At 42.9% G+C, this 18706-nt stretch overlaps 1 protein-coding gene across 50 annotated transcripts in view; it reads right to left on the bottom strand.

Annotated features, from left to right (window-relative positions):
- The window catches only part of cast (calpastatin), a 104189-nt gene that overhangs the window by 39257 nt on the left and 46226 nt on the right, over positions 1-18706 (bottom strand). For 18 of the 50 annotated variants that reach the window (XM_052473885.1, XM_052473889.1, XM_052473884.1 and 15 more), the window contains 9 exons: positions 15834-15983; positions 15329-15412; positions 7821-7949; positions 6945-7067; positions 6109-6153; positions 5777-5905; positions 4878-5000; positions 4043-4087; positions 1651-1779 (listed from right to left, as the gene is read on the bottom strand). The exons of 2 other annotated variants lie outside the window; for them this stretch is intronic. In XM_052473885.1, coding sequence (XP_052329845.1) covers positions 1651-1779; positions 4043-4087; positions 4878-5000; positions 5777-5905; positions 6109-6153; positions 6945-7067; positions 7821-7949; positions 15329-15412; positions 15834-15983 — 957 coding nt within the window. Of the gene's footprint in view, positions 1-1650; positions 1780-1982; positions 2004-4042; positions 4088-4877; positions 5001-5776; positions 5906-6108; positions 6154-6944; positions 7068-7820; positions 7950-15328; positions 15413-15833; positions 15984-18706 lie in introns of those variants that run through there. 30 more of the 50 variants (XM_052473893.1, XM_052473894.1, XM_052473895.1 and 27 more) reach the window with 12 other exon arrangements.

Genomic DNA, 18706 nt, shown 5'->3' with positions numbered 1-18706 from the left:
AACCAGGTAAACAAACCCCATCAACCAAAACCAGGTAAACAAACCCCATCAACATAAACCAGGTAAACAAACCCCATCAACATAAACCAGGTAAACAAACCCCATCAACATAAACCAGGTAAACAAACCCCATCAACATAAACCGGGTAAACAAACCCCATCAACCAAAACCAGGTAAACAAACCCCATCAACCAAAACCAGGTAAACAAACCCCATCAACATAAACCAGGTAAACAAACCCCATCAACATAAACCAGGTAAACAAACCCCATCAACATAAACCAGGTAAACAAACCCCATCAACATAAACCAGGTAAACAAACCCCATCAACATAAACCGGGTAAACAAACCCCATCAACCAAAACCAGGTAAACAAACCCCATCAACCAAAACCAGGTAAACAAACCCCATCAACCAAAACCAGGTAAAAAAAAAACATCAACCAAAACCAGGTAAACAAACCCCATCAACCAAAACCAGGTAAACACACCCCATCAACCAAAACCAGTTAAACAAACCCCATCAACATAAACCAGGTAAACAAACCCCATCAACATAAACCGGATAAACAAACCCCATCAACCAAAACCAGGTAAACAAACCCCATCAACCAAAACCAGGTAAACAAACCCCATCAACCAAAACCAGGTAAAAAAAAACATCAACCAAAACCAGGTAAACAAACCCCATCAACCAAAACCAGGTAAACACACCCCATCAACCAAAACCAGGTAAACAAACCCCATCAACCAAAACCAGGTAAACAAACCCCATCAACCAAAACCAGGTAAACAAACCCCATCAACATAAACCAGGTAAACAAACCCCGTCAACATAAACCAGGTAAACAATCCCAGAAGCAATACTATATATGGTGTGATGCAACCAGAAGAAAACATGGAAATATATTGTGGCTTTTCTGTGGTGACAACAGATGTGACAGACATGGTTTGTCTTGATGTGTTGAGCGTACCACAAATGTGGGCATGCTGGAAAGACTTAAAAGTAAGCATAAGAGTGTCTGTCCACTTCCCACTTAGACATAAAGACACCTTAGTTTAGTAAGCTAATAAGAAGGTAAACAAACCCCATCAACCTAAACCAGGTAAACAAATCCTGTCAACCTAAACCAGGTAAACAAACACTATCAACCTAAACCAGGTAAACATACCCAGAAGCAATACTATATATGGTGTGAAGCTAGCAGAAGAAAAAGTGGAAATGTATTGTGGCTTTTCTGTGGTGACAACAGATGTGACAGACATGGCTTGTCTTGACGTGTTGAGCGTACCACAAGTGTGGGCATGCTGGGAAGACTCTTAAAGAGTAAGCTTAAGAGTAAGAGTGTCTGTCCACTTCCCACTTAGACACACAGACACCTTCTAGGCCAGAAGTAAGGAAGTCCAAAGCAGAGATATGTTTTGAAATATATCAGCAGAGATAAGAGGAAGATAGAATACCATATAAAGGGGTGGAAGAACGACTAAAACCTCAAGATCACGGGAGAGATGAGGAAGACATAACACATGGAATAATGACCCAGGAAGAGTGTGTTGAATGGGGAAGTGAGCGTAAAGAGAGCCAGGTCGGGTAAAGAATAAAGATCCAAAGAGAGAGGCCCCACACTCCTCGACTGTCTGCCATCTACCTTGGCTGTCTGTTCCGGAGACTCTTGCAGCTTTGGTACTTCAGCTTTCCATGGCGTTGTAACCTCCCCTACAATATTGCCTCCTCCCGTGGTAAGAGGTGTAGCTTTGGCTGGGTGCATGGGTGCCGGCTACAATCAAGGATGAGTTAATACTCAATGTATACAACAGAAAAAGAGCAAATTCAATGTATTGACACCCTGTAACAACGGTTAATGCAATTACACTGGTTAATGTAATAACTTATAGAAATGTAATAAATATAGATGTTTAATGTAATAAAATTGGTACATTTAATAACGAATAATAGAGAGAAAAGCGAGAAATGTTTTACCTCTTTGGCTGCCTTAGCTCCTGGGGAACTACTTCCACCTGTACCTGTAACCCAGAGCAGGAGAGGTTAGTGAATACAACACTAGGCTACTATCTGTGATACTGCTCAGCTCCTATACCCAACTGAGCTTCTGGATGGCTGTGGTCTCAATTCAACCAAACCTACATAGGTAGAACTCATGCAGGAACAAGAGCACCCTCTTCCTCATGTAGTCAAATCTCAAAAGGCACTTGCACATCTCAGCTATCTTTGTTGCAGGTGCATTGTAACAATTGAATAACATGAGAAAAATAAGAAACCCGCACACTGCTCTTCATAGAATCACTGCTCTTTATTAAGCTTTTAAGCATCTGCCTCAAGGCCTTCGTCAGAGCAGTATGCAGGTTTCTTCTTTATTCTCCTGTAGTCAAAAAAATTGCAGAATGGTAAAGCAGGTGGCAGGTAGCCGAGCGGTTAAGAGCTTTGGACCAGTAACCGAAAGGTTTCTGATTCGAATCCTTGAGTCGACAAGGTGAACAGTCTGTCGATGTGCCCTTGAGCAAGGTACTTAACTCTAATTGATCCTGTAAGTCCGTCTGGATAAGAGCGTTTGCAAAATGGCTAAATTGTAAAATGGTACAGTAGAAATCCTTCACTGCGTCAATGCACTGTGAGTCTCTGTTAGTGTGCCGCTCTGTCAATTCATGATCTTGGATACATTGTGTGAAAACAGCGAAAGAATGATAAGGAAATTAACAATGATCAATGATAGCCCCCTAACCCCAGGGATAGCCCCACCCTCAAGAGCCTTGTACTGTAGCGTGGTTAATACACCAAAGTAAACTGGAGTCTACCTTAGTCTGTGGCCCCTTCATAGAGGCATCTCCAGCCGCTGCAGCTTGTGCAGCAACAGCCGTAACCAACTTAGCAGGATCCTTTTTAGCCATGTCAACTTTGCTTGATGTGGTGGGCACACTCTATAAACGCATATGGTTCAAGCCATTAGACGAGGTGCAGAGAAGAGTTCAGAGTGCTGCGCATAACCTCACAGTCACAGTCTAGTAGAGTGATAGGAAGAAAGTTAGCAGTTTGTCTGTTATTGGTAATGTAAAGGAAAGGTGCCGTGAGAAGAGAAGTACCTGACCAGAATTTGTTGTCACAGTTTAGTAAGCTAATAAGAAGGTAAACAAACCCCATCAACCTAAACCAGGTAAACAAATCCTGTCAACCTAAACCAGGTAAACAAACACTATCAACCTAAACCAGGTAAACATACCCAGAAGCAATACTATATATGGTGTGAAGCTAGCAGAAGAAAAAGTGGAAATGTATTGTAGCTTTTCTGTGGTGACAACAGATGTGACAGACATGGCTTGTCTTGACGTGTTGAGCGTACCACAAGTGTGGGCATGCTGGGAAGACTCTTAAAGAGTAAGCTTAAGAGTAAGAGTGTCTGTCCACTTCCCACTTAGACACACAGACACCTTCTAGGCCAGAAGTAAGGAAGTCCAAAGCAGAGATATGTTTTGAAATATATCAGCAGAGATAAGAGGAAGATAGAATACCATATAAAGGGGTGGAAGAACGACTAAAACCTCAAGATCACGGGAGAGATGAGGAAGACATAACACATGGAATAATGACCCAGGAAGAGTGTGTTGAATGGGGAAGTGAGCGTAAAGAGAGCCAGGTCGGGTAAAGAATAAAGATCCAAAGAGAGGCCCCACACTCCTCGACTGTCTGCCATCTACCTTGGCTGTCTGTTTCGAGACTCTTGCAGCTTTGGTACTTCAGCTTTCCATGGCGTTGTAACCTCCCCTACAATATTGCCTCCTCCCGTGGTAAGAGGTGTAGCTTTGGCTGGGTGCATGGGTGCCGGCTACAATCAAGGATGAGTTAATACTCAATGTATACAACAGAAAAGAGCAAATTCAATGTATTGACACCCTGTAACAACGGTTAATGCAATTACACTGGTTAATGTAATAACTTATAGAAATGTAATAAATATAGATGTTTAATGTAATAAAATTGGTACATTTAATAACGAATAATAGAGAGAAAAGCGAGAAATGTTTTACCTCTTTGGCTGCCTTAGCTCCTGGGGGAACTACTTCCACCTGTACCTGTAACCCAGAGCAGGAGAGGTTAGTGAATACAACACTAGGCTACTATCTGTGATACTGCTCAGCTCCTATACCCAACTGAGCTTCTGGATGGCTGTGGTCTCAATTCAACCAAACCTACATAGGTAGAACTCATGCAGGAACAAGAGCACCCTCTTCCTCATGTAGTCAAATCTCAAAAGGCACTTGCACATCTCAGCTATCTTTGTTGCAGGTGCATTGTAACAATTGAATAACATGAGAAAAAATAAGAAACCCGCACACTGCTCTTCATAGAATCACTGCTCTTTATTAAGCTTTTAAGCATCTGCCTCAAGGCCTTCGTCAGAGCAGTATGCAGGTTTCTTCTTTATTCTCCTGTAGTCAAAAAAAATTGCAGAATGGTAAAGCAGGTGGCAGGTAGCCGGCGGTTAAGAGCTTTGGGCCAGTAACCGAAAGGTTTCTGATTCGAATCCTTGAGTCGACAAGGTGAACAGTCTGTCGATGTGCCCTTGAGCAAGGTACTTAACTCTAATTGATCCTGTAAGTCCGTCTGGATAAGAGCGTTTGCAAAATGGCTAAATTGTAAAATGGTACAGTAGAAATCCTTCACTGCGTCAATGCACTGTGAGTCTCTGTTAGTGTGCCGCTCTGTCAATTCATGATCTTGGATACATTGTGTGAAAACAGCGAAAGAATGATAAGGAAATTAACAATGATCAATGATAGCCCCCTAACCCCAGGGATAGCCCCACCCTCAAGAGCCTTGTACTGTAGCGTGGTTAATACACCAAAGTAAACTGGAGTCTACCTTAGTCTGTGGCCCCTTCATAGAGGCATCTCCAGCCGCTGCAGCTTGTGCAGCAACAGCCGTAACCAACTTAGCAGGATCCTTTTTAGCCATGTCAACTTTGCTTGATGTGGTGGGCACACTCTATAAACGCATATGGTTCAAGCCATTAGACGAGGTGCAGAGAAGAGTTCAGAGTGCTGCGCATAACCTCACAGTCACAGTCTAGTAGAGTGATAGGAAGAAAGTTAGCAGTTTGTCTGTTATTGGTAATGTAAAGGAAAGGTGCCGTGAGAAGAGAAGTACCTGACCAGAATTTGTTGTCACAGTTTAGTAAGCTAATAAGAAGGTAAACAAACCCCATCAACCTAAACCAGGTAAACAAATCCTGTCAACCTAAACCAGGTAAACAAACACTATCAACCTAAACCAGGTAAACATACCCAGAAGCAATACTATATATGGTGTGAAGCTAGCAGAAGAAAAAGTGGAAATGTATTGTGGCTTTTCTGTGGTGACAACAGATGTGACAGACATGGCTTGTCTTGACGTGTTGAGCGTACCACAAGTGTGGGCATGCTGGGAAGACTCTTAAAGAGTAAGCTTAAGAGTAAGAGTGTCTGTCCACTTCCCACTTAGACACACAGACACCTTCTAGGCCAGAAGTAAGGAAGTCCAAAGCAGAGATATGTTTTGAAATATATCAGCAGAGATAAGAGGAAGATAGAATACCATATAAAGGGGTGGAAGAACGACTAAAACCTCAAGATCACGGGAGAGATGAGGAAGACATAACACATGGAATAATGACCCAGGAAGAGTGTGTTGAATGGGGAAGTGAGCGTAAAGAGAGCCAGGTCGGGTAAAGAATAAAGATCCAAAGAGAGAGGCCCCACACTCCTCGACTGTCTGCCATCTACCTTGGCTGTCTGTTCCGGAGACTCTTGCAGCTTTGGTACTTCAGCTTTCCATGGCGTTGTAACCTCCCCTACAATATTGCCTCCTCCCGTGGTAAGAGGTGTAGCTTTGGCTGGGTGCATGGGTGCCGGCTACAATCAAGGATGAGTTAATACTCAATGTATACAACAGAAAAAGAGCAAATTCAATGTATTGACACCCTGTAACAACGGTTAATGCAATTACACTGGTTAATGTAATAACTTATAGAAATGTAATAAATATAGATGTTTAATGTAATAAAATTGGTACATTTAATAACGAATAATAGAGAGAAAAGCGAGAAATGTTTTACCTCTTTGGCTGCCTTAGCTCCTGGGGGAACTACTTCCACCTGTACCTGTAACCCAGAGCAGGAGAGGTTAGTGAATACAACACTAGGCTACTATCTGTGATACTGCTCAGCTCCTATACCCAACTGAGCTTCTGGATGGCTGTGGTCTCAATTCAACCAAACCTACATAGGTAGAACTCATGCAGGAACAAGAGCACCCTCTTCCTCATGTAGTCAAATCTCAAAAGGCACTTGCACATCTCAGCTATCTTTGTTGCAGGTGCATTGTAACAATTGAATAACATGAGAAAAAATAAGAAACCCGCACACTGCTCTTCATAGAATCACTGCTCTTTATTAAGCTTTTAAGCATCTGCCTCAAGGCCTTCGTCAGAGCAGTATGCAGGTTTCTTCTTTATTCTCCTGTAGTCAAAAAAAATTGCAGAATGGTAAAGCAGGTGGCAGGTAGCCGAGCGGTTAAGAGCTTTGGGCCAGTAACCGAAAGGTTTCTGATTCGAATCCTTGAGTCGACAAGGTGAACAGTCTGTCGATGTGCCCTTGAGCAAGGTACTTAACTCTAATTGATCCTGTAAGTCCGTCTGGATAAGAGCGTTTGCAAAATGGCTAAATTGTAAAATGGTACAGTAGAAATCCTTCACTGCGTCAATGCACTGTGAGTCTCTGTTAGTGTGCCGCTCTGTCAATTCATGATCTTGGATACATTGTGTGAAAACAGCGAAAGAATGATAAGGAAATTAACAATGATCAATGATAGCCCCCTAACCCCAGGGATAGCCCCACCCTCAAGAGCCTTGTACTGTAGCGTGGTTAATACACCAAAGTAAACTGGAGTCTACCTTAGTCTGTGGCCCCTTCATAGAGGCATCTCCAGCCGCTGCAGCTTGTGCAGCAACAGCCGTAACCAACTTAGCAGGATCCTTTTTAGCCATGTCAACTTTGCTTGATGTGGTGGGCACACTCTATAAACGCATATGGTTCAAGCCATTAGACGAGGTGCAGAGAAGAGTTCAGAGTGCTGCGCATAACCTCACAGTCACAGTCTAGTAGAGTGATAGGAAGAAAGTTAGCAGTTTGTCTGTTATTGGTAATGTAAAGGAAAGGTGCCGTGGAGAAGAGAAGTACCTGACCAGAATTTGTTGTCACAGTTTAGTAAGCTAATAAGAAGGTAAACAAACCCCATCAACCTAAACCAGGTAAACAAATCCTGTCAACCTAAACCAGGTAAACATACCCAGAACGAAGCAATACTATATATGGTGTGAAGCTAGCAGAAGAAAAAGTGGAAATGTATTGTAGCTTTTCTGTGGTGACAACAGATGTGACAGACATGGCTTGTCTTGACGTGTTGAGCGTACCACAAGTGTGGGCATGCTGGGAAGACTCTTAAAGAGTAAGCTTAAGAGTAAGAGTGTCTGTCCACTTCCCACTTAGACACACAGACACCTTCTAGGCCAGAAGTAAGGAAGTCCAAAGCAGAGATATGTTTTGAAATATATCAGCAGAGATAAGAGGAAGATAGAATACCATATAAAGGGGTGGAAGAACGACTAAAACCTCAAGATCACGGGAGAGATGAGGAAGACATAACACATGGAATAATGACCCAGGAAGAGTGTGTTGAATGGGGAAGTGAGCGTAAAGAGAGCCAGGTCGGGTAAAGAATAAAGATCCAAAGAGAGAGGCCCCACACTCCTCGACTGTCTGCCATCTACCTTGGCTGTCTGTTTCGGAGACTCTTGCAGCTTTGGTACTTCAGCTTTCCATGGAGTTGCTGCCTCCCCTACAATATTGCCACCTCCCGTGGTAAGAGGTGTAGCTTTGGCCGGGTGCATGGGTGCCGGCTACAATCAAGGATGAGTTAAAACTCAATGTATTCAACAGTATTCAATGTATTGACATACTGGAACAACGGTTAACGTAATAACACTGATTAATGTAATAACTTCACATTCAGTATATCACATAGAACAAGTTTTTAAAAACATACAGTCAATAATACAAACATACAGTCAATAATCCAGTAGAAAAATAAGTATATATACAATTTGAACAAATGAGGTGAGATAAGGGAGGTAAAGGCAAAAGAAAAGGCCATGGTGGTGAAGTAAATACAATATAGCAAGTAAAACACTGGAACGGTAGATTTGCAGTGGAGGAATGTGCAAAGTAGAGATAGAAATAATGGGGTGCAAAGGAGAAAAATAAATAAATACAGTAGGGTGTAGAGGTAGTTGGATGGGCTAAATTCGAGATGGGCTATGTACAGGTGCAGTAATCTGTGAGCTGCTCTAACAGCTGGTGCTTAAAGCTAGTGAAGGAGATAAGTGTTTCCAATTTCAGACATTTTTGTAGTTCGTTCCAGTCATTGGCAGCAGAGAACTGGAAGGAGAGGCGGCCAAAGGAAGAATTGGTTTTGGTGATGACCAGAGAGATATACCAGCTGGAGCGCGTGCTACAGGTGGGTGCTGCTATGGTGACCAGCGAGCTGAGATAAGGGGGGACTTTACCTAGCAGGGTCTTGTAGATGACCTGGAGCCAGTGGGTTTGGCGACGAGTATGAAGCGAGGGCCAGCCAACGAGAGCGTACAGGTCGCAGTGGTGGGTAGTATATGGGGCTTTGGTGACAAAACGGATGGCACTGTGATAGACTGCATCCAATTTATTGAGTAGGGTATTGGAGGCCATTTTGTAAATGACATTGCTGAAGTCGAGGATCGGTAGGATGGTCAGTTTTACAAGGGTATGTTTGGCAGCATGAGTGAAGGATGCTTTGTTTGCGAAATAGGAAGCCAATTATAGATGCAATTTTGGATTGGAGATGCTTGATGTGAGTCTGGAAGGAGAGTTTACAGTCTAACCAGACACCTAGGTATTTGTAGTTGTCCACATATTCTAAGTCAGAACCACCCAGAGTAGTGATGTTGGACGGGCGGGCAGGTGCAGGCAGCAATCGGTTGAAGAGCATGCATTTAGTTTTACTTGTATTTAAGAGCAATTGGAGGCCACGGAAGGAGAGTTGTATGGCATTGAAGCTTGCCTGGAGAGTTGTTAACACAAAGAAGGGCCAGAAGTATACAGAATGGTGTCGTCTGCGTAGAGGTGGATCAGAGACTCACCAGCAGCAAGAGTGACATCATTGATGTATACAGAGAAGAGAGTCGGTCCAAGAATTGAACTCTGTGGCACCCCCATAGAGACTGCCAGAGGCCTGGACAACAGGCCCTCCGATTTGACACACTGAACTCTATCAAAGAAGTAGTTGGTGAACCAGGCGAGGCAATCATTTGAGAAGCCAAGGCTATCGAGTCTGCCGATGAGGATGTGGTGATTGACAGAGTCGAAAACCTTGGCCAGGTCAATGAATACGGCTGCACAGTATTGTTTCTTATCGATGGCGGTTAAGATATCGTTTAGGACCTTGAGCGTGGCTGAGGTGCACCTATGACCAGCTCTGAAACCAGATTGCATAGCGGAGAAGGTATGGTGGCATTCGAATTGGTCGGTAATCTGTTTGTTGACTTGGCTTTCAAATACATCAGAAAGGCAGGGTAGGATAGATATAGGTCTGTAGCAGTTTGGGTCAAGAGTGTGTCCCCCTTTGAAGAGGGGGATGACCGCAGCTGCTTTCCAATCTTTGGGAAACTCAGACGACACGAAAGAGAGGTGTGGGTGTATGTGGTGTGGGCACATTTCAATGTATGCTTGTGAGGGTGACTGTATGATGTGCATGAGTTTGTCGGTGTTTGTAATTGCCGGTGGTTGGCGGTTTGTGCATCGAATTAAGGGAAGTCAATCAAAACATTGATTTTGGTATGTTATTACATGATTATTGAAGTTATTCATTAAAAAAAGTTGACTCACCTGAGTGTAATAACCACCGTATAACCTAATAATTTATTAGACTAAAAAAACTTTTTTTTTTACGTTATCCAGCAAGTTATTACATTAACCGGCTTCATTACATGAAAAAAAAATAATTAACCGGTGTTTAACATTCCTTAAATTCAATTATGTAAAGGTGAAAGGGGTCCAGTGAGGGTGAGGTGCAGGGGTTGTAAAAATGTAAAGTAGGGTCAAGTTGGCCCTGGACACTGATCTAGGATAATTTTTGCATTTCCTTCTCCTAAGATTAAAATTACTTTATTGGTCAATTGCACATGAGGTCCAATCGAAATTTGACTTCTGCTTTTAACCCTACCACTCCAAAAGAGACACATACATACAAATACAGTTTGCGATTTTGTATTTTTTGTAGCTTATCTTTATTTCTTTTGTACATAATGTTTCCACTATTGCTTCCAATTACCGAAAAAGAGCTTCTGGACATCAAAACAGCGATCACTAACCTCGATTTGGATGAGGCTTTCTACTTCAATTAATAGGAGGTAAAGGACATACTGCTCATCCCAGACCAGGCCCAAATCCCCCAACACTCGGAAGAGGAGGCGTCATAGAGGCCGGCGTGAGGGATACTTGACGAGACTACGTCGGTGACTGGTAAACCGCGTCTACCATCCGTTCTATTAGTGAACAAGCAATCACTGAAGAATAAACTGGATGAGCTCTTTTCGAGACTATCCTATCAATGTGATATGAAGAACTGTAATATCCTACGTTTCACTGAGTCGTGGTTGAACAAGGACATGGAAAATATAAATCAAGCTGATAGGCAGGACAGAACAGCAGCGCCGCCGGGTAAGCTCGGGGGTGGTTAACAACAGCTGGTGTGCATTCTCTAATATTAAGGAAGTCTCAAGGTTCTGCTCCCCTGAGTTAGAATACCTCATGATAAGCTGTAGACCATGGTATTTACCAAGAGTTTTTATCTATATTTTTCTTACCTGTCTATTTACCACCACAAACCAATGCTGGTACTAAGTCCGCAATCAACGAGCTGTATTGGGCCATAAGAAAACAAGAAAATTCTCACCCAGAGGAAGCGCACTTAGTGGCCAATGATTTTAATGCAGGGAAACTGAAATCTGTCTTCAAAATTTCTACCAGCATGTCACCTGTGCAACTAGAGGCGAATAAAAACTTTAGATCAACTTTACGCCACACAGAGATGCATACAAAGCTCTCCATCGCCCTCCATTTGGTAAATCTGAAAATAACTCCTCTGGATTCCTGTTGACAAGCAAAAACAGGAAGTACCAGTCACACACTCAATACGGAAGTGGACCGACGAGGCATGTTAAACTACAGGACTGTTTCACTAGCAGACTGGAATATATTCCAGTATTCAACAGATAGCATTGAGGAATTTACCACATCAGTCACTGGCTTCACTAAGAAGTGACAATGTCGTCCCCACAGTGATCGTTTTCATCCTCTCCCTGATCCAGTCTGTAATACCTACATGTTTCAAGCAGACCACCATAGACCCACAAGGTAACCTGTCTAAATGACTATCACCCCGTAGCACTCACATCTGTAGCCATGAAACACTTTGATAGGCTGGTCATGGCTCACATCAACACCAGCATCCCAGACACCCTGGATCAATTCCAATTCGCGTATTCCATGACGCAATCTCTAATTACACTCCACACTGCCCTTACCCACCTGGACAAAAGGAACACCTCTGTGAGGAGGCTGTTCGTTGACTACAGCTCAGCCACAGCGGCCTACAAGCTCATCAACAAACTAAGGACCCTGGGATTAACACATCTGCCATGCTGAACCCTCAACACGGGGGCCACTCAGGGGTGCGTGCTTAGTCCTCTCCTGTACTCCCTGTTCACCCATGACTGAGTGGCAACGCACAACTCCAACATTAAGTTTGCCGACGACACAATGGTGGTACGCCTGATCACCGATGACGATGAGACAGCCTACAGGGAGGTCAGACACCTGGCAGTGTGGTGCCAGGACAACAACCTCTCCCTCAATTTGAGAAGACAAAGGAGCTGATCGTGGACTACAAGAAACGTAGCGCCAAGGAAACCCCCATTTACATTGACAGGGCTATAGTGGAGCAGGTTGAAATCTTCAAGTTCCTCTGTCTCCACATTTCAAGGGACCTATCATGGTCCCAACACACCAACACAGTTGTGAAGAGGAAATGGCAATGCTTGTTCTCCATCATGAGGCCAATTTTTTTGGGGCATGGGCCCTCAGATTCTCAAAAAGTTATACAGCTGCACCATTGAGAGCATCTCCACTTGGTATGGCAACTGCTTGGCATCCGACCGCATGGCGCTACTGAGGATAGTGAGTAAGGCCCAGTACATCGCTGTGGCCGAGCTTCCTGCCATCCAGAACCTCTATACCAGGCGGTGTCAGAGGAAGGCCCAACAAATTGTCAAAAGACTCTAGTCACCCAAGTCATAGACTGTTCTCTGTGCTACCGCACAGCAAGCGTTACCAGAGCGACAAGTCTGGGACCAAAAGGATCCTGAACAACGTCTACCCCTAAGCCATAAGGCTGCTGAACAGTTAATCAAATGGCTACCTGAACTACTTGCATCGACCAGCTTTAAAAAAAACTGACTCCCTTGCATTGGCCCTATGCACACTCACTGGACTACCCACACGCTCACACAAACTACGCTCACGCACAAACTACGCTCACGCACAAACTACGCTCACGCACAAACTACGCTCACGCACAAACTACGCTCACGCACATACTACGCTCACGCACATACTACGCTCACGCACATACTACACTCACACACATACTACACTCACACACATACTACACTCACACACAGAGTACCACTCAAAAGTATGGACACACCTACTCATTCAAGGGTTTTTCTTTATTTTTATTATTTTCTACATTGTAGAATAAGAGTGAAGACAACACTACTATGAAATAACACATATGGAATTATGTAGTAACTAAAAAAGTGTTGAACAAATGTTATATTTGAGGTTCTTCAAAGTAGCTACCCGATGACAGCCCCGATGACAGCTTTGCACACTCTTGCCATTATCTCAACCAGCTTCATGAGGTAGTCACCTGGAATGCATTTCAATTAACAGCTGTGCCTTCTTAAAAATTAATTTATGTAATTTATTTCCTTCTTAATGAGTTTGAGCCAATCAGTTGTGTTGTGACAAGGTAGGGGTGGTATACAGAAGATAGCCCTATTTGGTAAAATACCAAGTACATATTATGGCAAGAACAGCTCAAATAAGCTAAGTGAAATTACATTCCATCATTACTTTAAGGCATGAAGTTCAGTAAATGTGGAAAAGTTCAAGAACTTTGACAGTTTCTTCAAGTGCTGTCATCAAGCGCTAAGATAAAACTGGCTCTTATGAGGACCGCCACAGGAAAGGAAGACCCAGAGTTACCTCTGCAGCAGGGGATAAGTTAACAGCCGCAGGAATTGCAGCCCAAATAAATGCTTCAATGAGTTCAAGTAACAGACACATCTCAACATAAACTGTTCAGAGGAGACTGTGTGAATCAGGACTTCATGGTCAAATTGCTGCAAAGAAACCACTACTAAAGGACACCAATAATAAGAAGAGTATTGCTTGGGCCAAGAAGCACGAGCAATGGACATTCGACCAGTGGAAATATGTCTTTTGGTCTGATGAGTCCAAATTTTAGATTTTTGGATCCAACCGCCGTGTCTTTGTGGGAAAAAAAGGTAGGTGAACGGATGATCTGCACATGTGTAGTTCCCACCGTGAAGCATGGAGGAGGTGGTGTGATGGTGTGGGGGTTACTTTACCATACACTTAACCAGTATGGCTACCACAGCATTCTGCAGTAATATGCTATCCCATCTGGTTTGCGCTTAGTGGGACTATCATTTGTTTTTCAACAGGACAGTGACCCAACACACCTCCAGGCTGTGTAAGGTCTATTTGACCAAGAAGGAGAGTGATGGAGTGCTGCATCAGATGACCTGGCCTCCACAATCAACCAACCTCAATCCAATTGAGATGGTTTGGGATGAGTTGGACCACAGAGTGAAGGAAAGGCAGCCAACAATTGCTCAGCACATGTGGGAACTCCTCATAGACTGTTGGAAAAGCATTCCAGGTGAAGCTGTTTGAGAGAAAGCCAAGTGTGTCCAAAGCTGTCATCAAGGCAACGGGTGGCTACTTTGAAGAATCTAAAATATCAAATATATTTTGATAGGTTTAATATTTTTGGGGGTTACTACATGATTCCATGTTTTATTTCATAGTTTTGATGTCTTCACTATTATTCTAAAATGTAGAACATAGTAAAAATAAAGAAAAACCCTAGAATGAGTAGTTGTCCAAACTTTTGACTGGTACTATATATTGGTGCCACACACCCACTCACACTTTCACACTCTTCACACACGCTGTTGCTATTCTGTTTATTATCTTTCCTGATTGCCTTATCATTTTTACCCCTACCTACATGTACATATTATCTCAATCACATCGTAACCCAGCCCATTAACTTGGTACCAGTACTCCCTGTATATCGCCTCGTTATTATCTTATTGTGTTACAATTTCCTTTTTTCCCAGCACATTTTCTTACTTTCTAACTCTGCATTGTTTGGAAAGGGCTCGTAAGTTCACGGTTCACCCATTGTATTCGGCGCATGCAACACATAAAATTCTATTTGATTTGGATTGCTTTGACAGATTTTGGAGAGGTGCGGGGAGCTGCCACACACGCCTCAATTTGCCAGCTCACTTCCCGCCAGATTTTTCCCCTCGCCCACGGCAGTTAAGGTTAAATTAGGCATGTGAGGAAAGTAAGTTGATCCTAGATATGTGTATACGGGAAACATCTACCCGTAACTTAAAACCCAACAGCCATTCAAATCAAATCACATTTTATTGGTCACATACACATGGTTAGCAAATGTTAATAGACTGTAGTGAAATGCTTGTGCTTCTAGTTCCGACAGTGCGGTAATATCTAACAAGTAATCTAACAATTCCACAACAACTACCTAATGCACACACATCTAAAGGGATAAAATAAGAATATGTACATATAAATATATGGATGAGTAATAACCGAGCGGCTTAGGCAAGATGCAATAGATGGTATAAAATACAGTATATACATATAAGATGAGTAATGTAAGATATGTAAACATTAATTAAGTACCATTATTTAAAGTGACCCATTTATTAAAATGGCCAATGATTCGAGTCTGTATGTAGGCAGCATCTTCTCTGTGTTAGTGATTCAGAAGATACATACACAATAGGATTCAGAGGATGAAACCATGAACTATATTTAGGGGAGGGGTGTTTTGAGTTACCTTTGGGGTGTCTTTAGGGCTGCCTTTGGTCCCAGGTGTTGGTATGTCAATAATAGTAGCACCTGCTGGAGAGACGAATGCCGTCTACAAACCAAGAAGCAGGCGCAGAACATATTATGGAAATGTGGTTGAGAAAGCGAGGCAACAACACATTTATGCACCATTCCAATGGACAGTGAAGAGTCCTAATCCCATTGTCCAGCATGTAAAATAGCATAATCAATAAGCTCTTTGCGGTCATGGTGAATGTTGAAGTAAGCATATCTGAATGCACCATAGGTAAGGCTGAGAAGAAGTCAATGGTAGAGAGCCCAAGCAGCTGCAGACTTTGTGAATGAAGTGTTTCAGAAGATGAAACTGAGCATGAAGAGAAGAGAGGGATAAGAGAGATTCCATGTAACAGAGTACACTACACCCATGTTAATGAGGAAAGGGGGTTAAGAACATCAGAATGCGCCAAGGTTGTCCCAAAGGAATCTCCAAAGACCCAGCTAAGTCAGTCTACCTCTGGCATCGCCACTTTGGCCGTTCCTCTTTGTGTTGTCCCTGCTGTAGTAGGACTTCCTCCCGCTGTGGCATCACTTGCTGTGGCACCACCCATTGTCACGGACACCGCCCCTGGCTTTGTAGCCATGGTGGAGGCGGCAGATGCACTCTGTAATGCAACGAAGCTCGGTTACATTTGATTACTTTCAGCTTGCCTTATCCAATTGCTTCCCGATTTCATTCTGTGCCTTGTGATCGAACAACAAACGACTGATCATCAAGTCTGTACAGATGCATACGGTACTATACATAATCGTGTGCGTACAGATGTAGGATCTTAATTTGAACCAGTTTGCTACAGCAGGATAATAATCCTGCGGCAACAGAAACTTTGAATTATAATGTGGATTCCAATACATTTTTGGAGGGGTTGATCCGAAAAATGTTAGGGAAAATCAAGCCAGAAATGTAAAAGTAGAAATTACAAACTTCAGAACCCTTTTTAAACCTCAAATACACGACAAGTCTTAAATGTTCTGCATTGCAGAAAAGTTAACCTGCAACAGGGTGATCAAATTAAGATCCTACATCTGCAGATACAGTGGGGCGAAAAAGTATTTAGTCAGCCACCAATTGTGCAAGTTCTCCCACTTAAAAAGATGAGAGAGGCCTGTAATTTTCATCATAGGTACACTTCAACTATGACAGACAAAATGAGAAGAAAAAAAATCCAGAAAATCAAATTGTAGGATTTTTAATTAATTTATTTGCAAATTATGGTGGAAAATAAGTATTTGGTCACCTACAAACAAGAAAGATTTCTGGCTCTCACAGACCTGTAACTTCTTCTTTAAGAGGCTCCTCTGCCCTCCACTCGTTACCTGTCTTAATGGCACCTGTTTGAACTTGTTATCAGTATAAAAGACACCTGTCCACAACCTCAAACTGTCACACTCCAAACTACACTATGACCAAGACCAAAGAGCTGTCAAATGACACCAGAAACAAAATTGTAGACCTGCACCAGGCTGGGAAGACTGAATCTGCAATAGGTAAGCAGGTTGGTTTGAAGAAATCAACTGTGGGAGCAATTATTAGGAAATGGTAGACATACAAGACCACTAATAATCTCCCTCGATCTGGGGCTCCACGCAAGATCTCACCCCGTGGGGTCAAAATGATCACAAGAACGGTGAGCAAAAATCCCACTAATGAATGACCTGCAGAGAGCTGGGACCAAAGTAACAAAGCCTACCATCAGTAACACAGTACGCCGCCAGGGACTCAAATCCTGCAGTGCCAGATGTGTCCCCCTGCTTAAGCCAGTACATGTCCAGGCCCATCTGAAGTTTGCTAGAGAGCATTTGGATGATCCAGAAGAAGATTGGGAGAATGTCATATGGTCAGATCAAACCAAAATAGAACTTTTTGGTAAAAACTCATCTCGTCGTGTTTCGAGGACAAAGAATGCTGAGTTGCATCCAAAGAACACCATACCTACTGTGAAGCAAGGGGATGGAAACATCATGCTTTGGGGCTGTTTTTCTGCAAAGGGACCAGGACGACTGATCCGTGTGAAGGAAAGAATGAATGGGGCCATGTATCGTGAGATTTTGAGTGAAAACCTCCTTCCATCAGCAAGGGCATTGAAGATGAAACGTGGCTGGGTCTTTCAGCATGACAATGATCCCAAACACACCGCCCGGGCAACGAAGGAGTGGCTTCGTAAGAAGCATTTCAAGGTCCTGGAGTGGCCTAGCCAGTCTCCAGATCTCAACCCCATAGAATATCTTTGGAGGGAGTTGAAAGTCCGTGTTGCCCAGCAACAGCCCCAAAACATCACTGCTCTAGAGGAGATATGCATGGAGGAATGGGCCAAAATACCAGCAACAGTGTGTGAAAACCTTGTGAAGACTTACAGAAAACGTTTGACCTCTGTCATTTCCAACAAAGGGTATATAATAAAGTATTGAGATAAACTTTTGTTATTGACCAAATACTTATTTTCCACCAAATAAATTCATAAAAAATCATACAATGTGATTTTCTGGATTTTTTTTTCTCATTTTGCCTGTCATAGTTGAAGTATACCTATGATGAAAATTACAGGCCTCTCTCATCTTTTTAAGTGGGAGAACTTGCACAATTGGTGGCTGACTAAATACTTTTTTGCCCCACTGTAGGTATGCAGTGCATGCCTGTGTATGATACAAGTGAAACCTGATTAGCTCAGTAGGTCAAGCCAAAGGAATTGAGTAGCTCGAGCCAAAGGTATTTTAAGGGCACCTCAAGGTCAAGTTCTTATAAGGGGTAACTATAAAAGCTCTAGTCTAGGGGTACGGTATTCGACTCAAATAACCTTAAAACACCCTATTCAATCAGCATTATCCCATACACTCAATAATGTATGTCAGCTTAGGTGACATAACTATCATGGTTAAATGTGACTATGTTGACATAACATACCACACTGAAGCACATAGTCTGCTTTGAAAAATAGCTTTGCATGTTCAACCAAAGCCTCTCCCTGGGTTACACGCAGAGGCAGAAACCAGGATAAGTGACATTTTATGTTGCATTGTCATGGAAAAGGCCCAAAAGGGTAGTTGAGCGACACATGAATACGCCACCACAGGTTGGCATCTCTACCCTGTGCCGTCACCATGGCATTGTCTGGGCATAGAAGAGAGAACATTTAACATTTGGAATAAATTCAGGGAAGAGATTCAGGCAACTGACAACATCTCTGGGGAAACCAGTTCTGCAATCCCTTTGTCCCGAGTGGTCAACGATACAACGGACACCTAAACCCATGTTGAAATGTTGGTTGCACTTCGATTAAAACCCATTTATAAGAATATGTTCAGTCCTCCCACAGCTCAACCAATTACC

Source organism: Oncorhynchus keta, chromosome 21, assembly GCF_023373465.1.
Source record: "Oncorhynchus keta strain PuntledgeMale-10-30-2019 chromosome 21, Oket_V2, whole genome shotgun sequence".
In the NCBI taxonomy this organism is placed as follows: Eukaryota; Metazoa; Chordata; class Actinopteri; order Salmoniformes; family Salmonidae; genus Oncorhynchus; species Oncorhynchus keta.
Note: the sequence above shows the minus strand (reverse complement) of the source record. Positions and strands in the feature narration are given on the sequence as shown.